The following is a 12,719-nucleotide window of genomic DNA, read 5'->3' as shown; positions in this document are numbered from 1 at the left end:
ATAAGGAAAATAACAAACTATAGCCCACCAAACAAACACTTATTGCCTCACAAATTATCGTTCCCAAAGCAAAGCAATACTCGTTTACAAAAAGCACACTGGTTAACTCACAGCGCACATAGGCGAACTGATCAATTGAAATCTCAGCCGCCACTGGCAACATCACACAGGGTTTTTTGTACCCTTGCCGACGAGGACAAGAGAACCGGATTAGCTGGCGTAATTGGAGGAGGAGCCAGCTACAACAGGGGATCACTTGGTTCATGGCCTGTGGGCGGTGCAGGGCGGTGCTCCAGGAGGAATCCCCTGGAGGTGCGTAGGGTGGAGGAGTGCTTCACCTGTGGGAAAATAAGAGCAACTCCCCCACATCTTACTCGGTGACAAGGAAAATGCCGAGGGCCGTAAGAACACGTGTTCAGTAGCTTTTGTCGTATGAAGGAGAGGATTCTTACCTCCGGAGTCCCCTGGTGGCCAAGACCACAGTCGTCTCCAGCCGTTTCAACTGCTGCAGAGAAGAGGTCACTTTTGTCAAATATATCTACATATATATTAATATCTTAATAAGTAGAGACATCCCAAACAGTTGACTTCATTTAAGAATTGGCCCTGCAAGGTCCAAGATGGTTTGAAACACTAGGTGGGGGTTATGTGTGATACTCAACACATAGATGTCGTTTTTTTATAAATCTGGTAATATATGTGATTTTAAAACCAGAATTAATGTATTTCATGAAAGAACAGTCATAATAGCACATTTAAGTGTGCAGTATATCTTGAATTAATTTAATATAGAAAGACATAAATGTCTTTTTGTCCCCGTTCCATCCCAGTGAATTTGAATTTAGCCAGGTTTGTCAATTGACGGCGCGTTACCTGCCAACTTACAGAAGGTGAAAATAGTAAAAAGAAAAAAATTATTACTGTTAGAATTTGGGTTCTATAAAGGAGGATGCCGCAAACTTTTATTAGCCACTTCTCTAGTTCACTCTGTGAATATTTGAGGCTAAAAAGAAAATCAATAAACATATTTTCTTGTGTAAATCATCTTCATTAATTCTATCTTTCTTTCACATCTCCATACTAAACCTCACACCAGGGGAATGTTCTGATTTACTCTATTGAAATTCGAAGTGCGTCTCTCATCTAAGCTAATTTAGGGCAATATACAATTTTCACCACTGGGGGCCCTTTGCACATAGGAGCAGAGCCTTTTACAATGCTGTGATTTGAACAAAGCGCTTGCGGACTGCAGGAAATATCTTCACATCTCAAGCATACCTGCACATGCACACGGACACACACACCTGCAGTAATACGGAAGACATAAAGCTTGAATAAATGTGACACAAGTGGAGGCAATTGGAGTTTTAATCAGCGTGACATTGTTGAGAATTATACAGATCATGCTTGTTATGACTGCTGCTTCTCCTGCCACGCTACACTTTCAGCATGCATGCACACTATGTAATTATATGTTTTTTCCCCCTTTAACCTAAGACATGTACACTTAATCCATCCTAATTCAGTTTTAATGGAGCTGCGGCACTCAGAGCACATTTCCACCTCTCATCAGGCACACTGAGAATCGAATGTGTACAGTGTGACCCAGGAATCACCCCACTGATGTGTAATCTTGGTCTGATTGATATTCCCAGCAGTGTCTTTTTACTGTTTGTTAGGATTTGTTGCCACATACCCCCCTCAGGCAACAGTGTCATGCCTCTGTTTCATATCCTGAATCCCGCAAGTGAATGTCATAAAGAACAGCAAATATTGATCTTCCTTGTGTGGTACACGGCAGCAGCCACATCTCGAACGGGTCATTGCTTCAGATAAGACGTCATGGATGGAAAAGGTTAACTACATTTTGTCAAAAGAGCAATAGATGAAGAGAATCTCGTGCCTCAGGCTTTTGTCAACCCCAGCCCTGGCTTAGATTGAAACATTATATAACAAGTCAGATTTACAGTGTCGCTGACTGAGAATAGGATTTAATGAGGACTGAAGACTCTTCTCCTTCTGGTAGCTTATGTGTTATTCAGCTTAATAATATAGTCATAGCAAAATCAGGCTTTCATAAATACCTTATTGGTTGTTGTTAAACAAAAGAAGTCTTGAAATGACACATGCTCTGTAGCCCAGAAAATGCTTGCTGGATTTCTGAGCGATTTTTGTTTTTAATCACCCATACCTTCAAATGATATATTGAATTATTAAATCAATTATTGTGGTATTTTTTAAAAGAAAGGTCAGGATTAATATCTTATTTTATTATTTATTATTATATCTTTGAGAGATTGCCTTGCTGCTGATATACCCTCCTCCCTGATTCCCTCCCCTCAAGGATTCCACTCATTCTTCTGCCCACTCAGTTAAGTAAACATTGTAAAGGCAAAGGAATTGTGCACTTGCAATGATACATTCTTAATAAAGTCATTATTATTTTAAATCCCACCAAAAAATACTCAAAGTATGTACCTTTCTCTTGTGTAACTGTCGAGAAACCATGTAACCAAGAGGACAAAATACTACAACAGAGCCGTTGGGTTTCAGCTGTTAATTCTTACTTGTCAAAGGCCTAATTCAGTTTGATTTAATGGGGTATTGCCATAATAACGTTTACACTGTACTGTATATGCAGTCAAACTTGCTATATGGCTCAAAAGACATCATATCTTGGGAATCTGTAAATGACACCAGTACAGACAGATGGACAGTAAAATGCAATGTTCTCTGCTGCTGGGAGACATATTGAGAGAAACACAGGTCTGTACTTTGTACAAATGGAAAAAAAATGACAGTAAAAGGACAACATACTGTACACAGCAATGTTCGTGATACATGAAAGTCAAGCAAATCTATTGGAGAGTGAGACCACTGTGGATGAGCATGAAGCAAAAATAAAATCAGGAAGTAGAAACTGTAACTTATCATCACTTTTAAGTTGGTTAAAGGAACAGTCAGCGTTCTGCTATGCGAAGAGCTTACAACACAAATTAAGTCACTGGGCTTTTAATCGCACCGATAAGTCAAGATATTACAGGCTAAATGTAGAATTATAAAGTGCTTGCTTAAGAGTTATTGGTATCAATAGGTACTTCTTTATAATATAACCAACACATTACAGAGAATTTACCTCACGTACAGTATATTGGGGAGTTAATAGCTTTTTATTTCAGACTCATATTTGACATGTCCATTCTCCCCTGCTCAGCTGTACGGAGAAGAAGAAGAAGGTCATAGCTCTGTGAAACATGTCCTCAGCACCAACCTGCTCAGAAAAGATTTCTGCAAACTCATCTTTGCAACCATCGAGAGAAACATACAGCAGGCAGATTTTAGAATTGGACTGACAGCCCATTAAAAGCTTCTCTTCACCGAGGATTGTGTTTGCCTGACCCACAGCTTTCTGCAACTCTCTCACAATGTACTTTTCATCATCATTCTTCGAGAGTCCGAGCTGAACAATCAGCCCCAATCGAAAACAGGGTGTTCATAATGGATTACAACATTTAAAAATTGCAGTTGAAATACACTGGGTCTGAACCTCATTGCCCTGCTAAATTTGTTTGGCATATTGCACAATTTGGTTAATCATATGAGTCTTTTCCTGATATTTCATTGCCAAATTTGATAATGATAGGAATTGTGTGGAATACTTTAAGTAAATTGTCCTGATTGTGGGTGTAATTCTGTTCATGTCCAGTAGGTGTCCAAATTCAGTGATTCCTGTAACAAAAATGAAGGAAGTGTTGGATATGACACAATATATGTGTATTTATTGTTATAACTTAAAATTTGTAACAAATAAAGGAAGGAAAAAGACACAATAAAACACTACAGTTAAACCAAAAGGTAACTCTGTGTTAGTGTGAATTATTAAGGGACGGACTGGTTCAATAATGTTATTGTGTACTCAACTGCTTCATTGCATGTGAGTCTAGATATTTAGATATACCTGCAACTTGGTAACACTTGTGCCAAGCAGGTTAAACTCTGATAGATATTCAAATACATAGGAAGCCTAAACTTCTTTTTAAATTCTTACTCCCTATATCCATTCTCCCCTGCTGAGCTGCTGGGAGACGTACTGGCAGAAACACACCCCTCCCTCCAGGTGACCAGTGGAGCTGGGCTGAGGAAAAGGAAAGTGTCTTTTAGCGAGGCAGCAGGCGTAACCTGATGAGAAGAAGGTCATAGCTCTGTGAAACATGTCCTCAGCACCAACCTGCTCAGAAAAGGTTTCTGCAAACTCATCTTTGCAACCATCTAGAGAAACATACACCAGGTAGATTTTTGAATTGGACCGACAGCCCATTAACAGCTTCTCTTCACAGAGGATTGTGTTTGCCTGACCCACAGCTTTCTGCATCTCTCTCACAATGTACTTTTCATCATCATTCTTCCAGAGACCGAGCTGAATAATGAGCCCCAATGGAACACTGATGATACTAAAGATACTGACAAAACATAATGGAGCTGGGCCTGGGTTTCTGCTAAAATCATATATAAATATAACTGTTGTCATGTATACAACATTACCTAGGAGGCCTGAAAACACTACTACACCAAAAATGGACATCACTGCTCTAAGCCAGAGTGGGCGGAGCCACACTTTATTTTGAGAGACGCTGTTGATGATCCTCAAAGCTTCTCGGTACTTCTCCTGGTCCTCAATGATCAGACGCAGTTGGTCTGGCACCTCCATGTCACTGAACTGACCACAATCCCATTTATTGAGTCCCTCATCATTGGCAGCTATCAAAGGCTGCAGGGCCTTCCCATTGTAGATAGAGGGAGGCTGGAAGGGCATCACAGTGGAGCTTTGAAGCTGCTGGTTTGGGGTGCACAGCACTTTGAGCAGCTTACTCATTAAGTCGGGGTCGTTGGCCTCCAGGTAGGTGAGGTGGCAGAGGTGGAGAGGAACCGAGACTCCCGGCTGCAGCAGCACTGGGATGATGGGCTTCCTCTCCAGACAGTCTCTGAACAGAGACATGATGGCCTCCAGGAGACACCAGCGGCTCCTCACAAACTCTGGGCTGAGAACCAGCAGCACCTTCTGGCTCTCCTGGATGCACTGGGACATGTTCTCCAGCACGGTGCGGCTGGGAGTGAAGTCACGCTCGTGGTAGCAGACGTACAGGCCACAGGACTCCAGCTGGCTGATGATGGAGTGGGTCCATTGGTGGTCAGAGCTGCTGTAGCTAATGAAGACATGGTAACTCTCAGCACCTCTCAGTGCAGGAGGAACATTGGGAGACAGTGAGACAGCAGAATGTGGCTGACTGTCTGCTGTCTCCAGTGAACTCATTGGCTCCATGATCTATGGAAAACTCTAAAGTCAGAAGAAAAGTTAAGTTAGAAATGAAATGTAATACATCTTTTGCAATATTTCTTATATCATGTTGTCTTATATGAGTAACTCCAAGAGTACAAAGTACTCATTTCAAGATGCTCAGTGATCATGCTGCTCAGCAATGAAGTTACTTCAAGTTGAATTGGCTGTAAGTTACAGATAAGTTTTACATTAAATAATGAGTTGAAGTGGAAATAAGAGCTGTGTAAAAGATGTGGTCTGTTAAGAATGCACTGTTGTGTCAAAGCTCATGGTGTTTTGGATTTTGGTATAAACAGATTGTAAATATCATGAAACAGAGTAATATCCAAATCACTTAGAAACAGATATAAATCAGACACAAATATCACGGTACAAAGTCATTCTGTTAGTTCCTCATGTAACACGGTACAAAAGATTCTCAAATAGAGTGAAGCTTCATGGCAAACGTGACTTTTGTCATTAAAATGATGGTTACACATAACACAATATATTGAAGAACAAAACACAGACAACAAGTTTGGTCATTTAATTTCAAGTAAATTAATACATTTCAAAATCTTTAAAGTAAAATGTGATGTCGCCTGCTGCAGAATAAAAAGTACTCAGGCAATTCAGTGAGGCTAAAAATACAGTAAGTAGCCAGAAATGCAAAAAGATGTGTGGCTGTTATCCTGTAATCAAATCAACTAATGTGAAACGTTATTGAGAACTACAAAGTCCAAAAAACACAAACAGACATGAAACTTTTATCACTGAAGCAAATTCATGTCATAACTTCTCTGGGACATCTCAGCTTTCAGGCTTCAACTGATTTTACTGAAAAAACTAATGAACAAAAAAAGAAAACAATACTTTCCCACAAATCCTTTTAGAGACTAAAAACTATAAACACAATAAAAACACAGCCCACAGTACAGAGTAAAGAACAATCATACCAATTGATGATACAGCGATGAAGAGTAGTCGCACTGTGTGGATGAGAAACAAATGGAACGTAAACTCAGGAAGTGCAGAAAAAGAAAAGTTGCCCCTGTTCTGCTTTCGGGGAGGTTAAAGGGACCGAATCAGTTCTACTGTGCCAAGGGCTTCTTACATAACTTAGGTCACTTCACCTTTAACAGCTCTCAGTGGCTCATCTGACTCCACTCACTCTGCAAGTCGCCAGGTTGCCGGTGTATCAGGATTATGGAGGGAGTGCATGATAATTGGTGTTAAATAGTAATGTGATTTTTAGAGACAATTTACCTGACATATATTGGACAATTAATGCATGTTGATATCTTTGTGAATTCTTACTCCCTGTGTCCATTCTCCCCTGCTGAGCTGCTGGGAGACGTACTGACAGAAACACACCCCTCCCTCCAGGTGACCAGTGGAGCTGGACTGAGGAAAAGGAAAGTGTCTCTTAGCGAGGCAGCAGGCGTAACCTGATGAGAAGAAGGTCATAGCTCTGTGAAACATGTCCTCAGCATCAACCTGCTCAGAAAAGGTTTCTGCAAACTCATCTTTGCAACCATCTAGAGAAACATACACCAGGTAGATTTTTGAATTGGACCGACAGCCCATTAACAGCTTCTCTTCACAGAGGATTGTGTTTGCCTGACCCACAGCTTTCTGCAACTCTCTCACAATGTACTTTTCATCATCCTTCTTCCAGAGACCGAGCTGAATAATCAGCCCCAAAGGAACACTGATGAAACTAGAGATACTGACAAAACAAAATGCATCTGGGTCTTGGTTTAGGAAACAATTATTTCCTATCATGTATACAAAATTAGCTATGAGGCCTGTAAACACTAGTACACCAATAATGTACATCACTGCTCTAAGCCAGAGTGGGCGGAGCCACACTTTATTTTGAGAGACGCTGTTGATGATCCTCAAAGCTTCTCGGTACTTCTCCTGGTCCTCAATGATCAGACGCAGTTGGTCTGGCACCTCCATGTCACTGAACTGACCACAATCCCATTTATTGAGTCCCTCATCATTGGCAGCTATCAAAGGCTGCAGGGCCTTCCCATTGTAGATAGAGGGAGGCTGGAAGGGCATCACAGTGGAGCTTTGAAGCTGCTGGTTTGGGGTGCACAGCACTTTGAGCAGCTTACTCATTAAGTCGGGGTCATTGGCCTCCAGGTAGGTGAGGTGGCAGAGGTGGAGAGGAACCGAGACTCCCGGCTGCAGCAGCACTGGGATGATGGGCTTCCTCTCCAGACAGTCTCTGAACAGAGACATGTTGGCCTCCAGGAGACACCAGCGGCTCCTCACAAACTCTGGGCTGAGAACCAGCAGCACCTTCTGGCTCTCCTGGATGCACTGGGACATGTTCTCCAGCACGGTGCGGCCGGGAGTGAAGTCACGCTCGTGGTAGCAGACGTACAGGCCACAGGACTCCAACTGGCTGATGATGGAGTGGGTCCATTGGTGGTCAGAGCTGCTGTAGCTAATGAAGACATGGTAACTCTCAGCACCTCTCAGTGCAGGAGGAACATTGGGAGACAGTGAGACAGCAGAATGTGGCTGACTGTCTGCTGTCTCCTGTGAACTCATTGGCTCCATGATCTAAAGAGAAGACAGAATTCAGAACATCATCAGCATCTACTATAAAACCCTGGATACTTTATGAATAACAGCTAATAAAAGGCATTTGCTTTAACTGTGTGTGAGGAAGATGGGAGAAAGGGCCCAGTGTCTCAGCAGTTAACGTTTCTTTGAGATACATATTCATGTTGACCCTACCTGAGAGTATGGAAGAGAGATTTAAATTTAAATTCATTAATTTTGGGGTTGGATACAACACCGTAAACACATGTAAATCCTAATCTTTGTCAGAGAGATGTTTATTCAAAATAATCGTAATTTTCACTGCAATGTTGTAGTAATGCATCACCTTATATATGGTAAGGTATTTGTTTTAGCTTTGGTGCCAGACAGCTTCAAAAATTTGCTTTAGATTAAATGTTATCATGTATTTCCAACAAAGTCCGTTCACTGTCTTCTAAATATCGTTTGGATATAGGACAAGTAGCAACTAATTTCAAGATACATATATATATATATTTAGCCTCAGTTGGCAATGGAGTACACATACATATACAGTGCTGTGAAAAAGTATTTGCCCCCTTCCTGATTTTTTAAATGATTCAGATCATCAAACAGATTTTAATATTAGACAAAGATAACCCGAGTAAATACAAAATGCAGTTTTTAAGTGATGATTTCATTTATTAAGGGAAAAAAGCTATCCAAACCTACTTGGCCCTATGTGAAAAAGTAATTGCCCCCTAAACCTAATAACTGGTTGTGCCACCCTTGGCGGCAACAACTGCAATCAAGCGTTTGCGATAACTGGCAATGAGTCTTTCACATCGCTGTGGAGGAATTTTGGCCCACTCTTCTTTGCAGAATTGTTTTAATTCAGCCACATTGGATGGTTTTCAAGCATAAATGGCTTGTTTAAGGTCATGCCACAGCATCTCAATCGGATTTAAGTCCGGACTTTGACTAGGCCACTTCAAAACCCTCTTTTTTTGTTTTTTTTGCCATTCAGAGGTGGACATGTGTTTCGGATCATTGTCCTGCTGCATAACCCAAGTGCGCTTGAGCTTGAGGTCACGAACTGATGGCCGGACATTCTCCTTCAGGATTTTCTGGTAGAGCAGAATTCATGGTTCCATCAATTATGGCAAGTCGTCCAGGTCCTGAAGCTGCAAAGCAGCCCCAGACCATCACACTACCACCACCATGTTTGACTGTTGGTATGATGTTGTTTTTATGAAATGCTGTGTTAGTTTTACGCCAGATGTAAGGGGACGCACACGAATATTTGCCCAAAGGTCTTGGGGATCATCAAGATGTTTTTTGGCAAATGTGAGACGAGCCTTTGTGTTCTTTTTGGTCAGCAGTGGCTTACGCCTTGGAACTCTCCCATGGATGCCATTTTTGCCCAGTCTCTTTCTTATTGTTGAATCATGAACACTGACCTTAACTGAGGCAAGTGAGGCCTGCAGTTCTTTAGATGTTGTCCTGGGGTCTTTTATGACCTCCTGGATGAGTCGTCGATGCGGTCTTGGAGTAATTTTGGTAGGCCGGCCACTCCTGGGAAGGTTCACCACTGTTCCAAGTCTTCTCCATTTGTGGATAATGGCTCTCACCGTGGTTCGCTGAAGTCCCAAAGCCTTAGAAATGGCTTTGTAACCCTTTCCAGACTGATACATGTCAATTACTTTGTTTCTCATCTGTTTTTGAATTTCTTTAGATCGCGGCATGATGTGTTGCTTTTTGAGATCTTTTAGCCTACTTCACTTTGTCAGACAAGTTATATTTAAGTGATTTCTTGATTAAACAGGTTAGGCAGTAATCAGGCCTGGGTGTGGCTAGTGAAATTGAACTCAGCTTTCCAAAAAATTTGGTTAATCACAGTTCATTCATGATTTATCAAGGGGGGGCAATTACTTTTTCACATAGGGCCAGGTAGGTTTGGATAGCTGTTTTCTCTTAATAAATGAAATCATCATTTAAAAACTGCATTTTGTATTTACTTGGGCTATCTTTGTCTAATATTAAAATTTGTTTGATGATCTGAAACATTTAAGTGTGACAAATATGCAAAAAAATAAGAAACCAGGAAGGGGGCAAATACTTTTTCACAGCACTGTATGTGTGTACTCCATTGCCAACTGAGGCTAAAACAATGTGCTTGAATAAATCAGCTTATGACAATCACTTTTGTATAGCTTGTTTAACCATATATGTAAATATAAACAAATTCAGAAATATACTGTATATATGAACAAACAAAGGACCATAAACTACATCCTACAAAAAAGTACTTTGATCCAGACCTCTCTAAAACAGTGTTAACAAAAGTAAATATCAGAAATCATATAGGCTTTTAGTCATTCTTTAATTTAAATCATTGTCCTGCAGTTGTTTTTGCTAAAATCAGTCGTTTCACAAAGGTAAAGCAGGAAAAATCGTAAAGTATATTCATACCTTTAGATAATAAACATTAACCAGAGCAGCAACGAGTCGTCAGCAGCAACACACGGAAGTAGGAAAATAAAAAGTAAAATGGAACACTGCTTGGAGTTCTTTTAAAGGCATAGTGCACATTATATTGTCTTTGCCCAATGGCTTTGTAACATGAGTAAAACCAATACAATGACTGCACCTTTAATGACAACAATTGTAAAGTCATGTGACCTTCACATCACCCTGCATGTTTCAGCCTGTTAGTCGGGTTTGTGTGCTTCAACATGTCCAGTTGAATCTAGTGCATCAGTTGTGGCATCGGAACAGGGTTACTTCCTGTGCAGTGGGACGGAGAAAAGGTGAAGGTGATTCACCTGCACTCAGCCAAGCCATTGGACCGGGAACCAGTGAGAAAAAACACTCACGGTCCCTCTGTAACAACACTGCTGATCAACAAGTTTTAAAAATGAACTTGTCCACTGGTCAAAAAGAAAACAACACCCGCTTACATTGGGCTTTTGTCTGCAGTGGGAATGAACACAATCAGCATTCAATGCGGGTCAAATTACATGGTGGGAGGTGAGGTGAGAGAGCGCCTAAGTTTTCGATGCATGATACATTTTGGCAGTGTTTTTATTTGACTCAATGCTCAATGCTCAATGCTCATGGCCACTGTTTCTGTTTTGTATGAGGTCATTGTTGAATGACAGAAAAAATAAATAAAAACTTCAAGGTTCACACTCTCCTCTGGGGGTCTTCCGTCATCAAGAGAAGTGACCCAATAAAGATACATATACATATATATATATATATGTATATACATATACATATATATACAGTATATACTATATATATATATATATAATAAGTACTGGCTGTCTCTGCCATTGACCCAGGGCCATTTTAATATCAGTGAGATACTGACCGGAATCTCATTCATTAAAACGGCTTTCCTATCCCATCTGACATTAAAGAACAATTTAGAGCAGAGGAAATAAAACTGCCATCTCCCCTCTGAAAAGAGGCTCTTCAAATCATTACACTCAGATAAAAAACTGAAAATATAAACGCTCTGGCCATCAAGGGAGGAAAAATCATATTTCTGTTCAGTTTCAGTGTTCTCACACACAGACCCCTGCTAATCTTTTGGGAACAGACTGCCTCAGGGTGAAGAGGAAAGCAGCTCTAACGATGTAATGTAGCTGTAATCTAGAACCATCATCAGGAGCACTGAGCGGAGAGGATGCTGAACGCTTTAACACCTTTCACTCGACCCAAACACAGTGTAGAGCACCTACACCTCTAAAGGCTCACAGAATGAGAACCACTTCATTGCGGTTGACACACACAGATTTATGTTGACATTTTCACAACCAACATACTGACACATACGTACAGTAGAGTCTACTGAGTAGACGTCTTCAGTGGAGGTGGGTAGTGCATTTGTCTGAAAAGGCATGCTGTGAAAAAGTGCAACTACGCAACAACTGATGAGCAGCAACGTTCGCAGGCAAAGAGAGACAGAAGAGAATCTGTAATGCGACGAAATGTGATAAGGATGAATATACAAAGAAGAAAATTCAAATGTGAGGTATGAACATTGTTTTCACAGATGTTGATTTGTGACATTATGTATGAATGTATATATTTTTGTGGTGCTTTTTGGCCTTTTTTTTTGATAGGATGGAGGGTGACATGCAGCAAAAGGCCCCAAGCCGGAATGGAACCTGGGCCGCTGCAGAGACCTGAAGCCTCGGTAACGATGTGATATTTTTAAAACCACTTTACATTTAAGGTGGGGTAAGCGATTTACTTTTGAAAGTTACAAAATAACAAAAGGGTGAAGACCCATGTGAAAATCGGTAAGGGGTTTCAACGCTGGAGAGACAACCGAGTTGAAAGCAATGAAAAGGGATGAAGAACGTTGAGATCTGTTTCAACTTGATTATTTTCGCTTATATCTTGTTATTATTGTGCTGTCCCATTTGCCTGTGGGGATTAATTCCAACTTTTTGAGATCGGTGGTTCAACTTGGCAATGTGCATGCATGAATAAGGGTTGTGGAGCTTCTAGACGACCAGTGAAGGTTCAAATATCAATAGTCATTGCTGAGAATCGCTTACCCCACCTTTATGTCAGCTTTGGCTGAGAATTCATCAGTTGTAAACTAAAACCTCCACTCAAAAGACTTTATGCCTGTTGTAACATCACTCGGATGTTTGACCTTCACTGTGCAGAATCATGTATGTTCAGACTTTGACAATTGGCCGCAAAAGATTCTTTAGTGTCAAGTACATTTTATTCATAAAGGCTTGTGCTCACCTTGAAGGTGATTTTTAAGACTAATTTATGCTCAACCATGACGTCACAATCGTGTGTACAAAATTGTGACATGGCAACTGTAAGCCTC

General features: G+C 40.8%; 2 protein-coding genes across 2 annotated transcripts; both read right to left on the bottom strand.

Moving 5' to 3' along the window:
- Nucleotides 1-4,051: 4,051 nt before the first annotated feature.
- LOC117763229 lies at nucleotides 4,052-6,755 on the bottom strand. The gene is made up of 2 exons (XM_034588190.1): nucleotides 6,274-6,755; nucleotides 4,052-5,335 (listed from the first exon to the last, which is right to left on the bottom strand). The coding sequence occupies exon 2, from the start codon at nucleotides 5,318-5,320 to the stop codon at nucleotides 4,052-4,054; it is 1,269 nt and encodes a 422-aa protein (XP_034444081.1). The 5' UTR covers nucleotides 5,321-5,335; nucleotides 6,274-6,755.
- On the bottom strand, nucleotides 6,602-10,378 carry LOC117763227. Its single transcript, XM_034588189.1, has 2 exons — nucleotides 10,331-10,378; nucleotides 6,602-7,897 (listed from the first exon to the last, which is right to left on the bottom strand). Exon 2 carries the CDS (start codon nucleotides 7,892-7,894, stop codon nucleotides 6,602-6,604), a length of 1,293 nt encoding a protein of 430 aa, XP_034444080.1. The 5' UTR covers nucleotides 7,895-7,897; nucleotides 10,331-10,378.
- Between the last annotated feature and the right edge of the window lie 2,341 nt (nucleotides 10,379-12,719).

Source organism: Hippoglossus hippoglossus, chromosome 6 (assembly GCF_009819705.1).
Source record: "Hippoglossus hippoglossus isolate fHipHip1 chromosome 6, fHipHip1.pri, whole genome shotgun sequence".
Classification (NCBI taxonomy): Eukaryota; Metazoa; Chordata; class Actinopteri; order Pleuronectiformes; family Pleuronectidae; genus Hippoglossus; species Hippoglossus hippoglossus.
Note: the sequence above shows the minus strand (reverse complement) of the source record. Positions and strands in the feature narration are given on the sequence as shown.

Coding starts and splice junctions, on each gene's coding strand:
- LOC117763229 (XM_034588190.1), bottom strand. CDS start 5,320: ATGGAGCCAATGAGTTCACTGGAGACAGCAGACAGTCAGCCACATTCT.
- LOC117763227 (XM_034588189.1), bottom strand. CDS start 7,894: ATGGAGCCAATGAGTTCACAGGAGACAGCAGACAGTCAGCCACATTCT.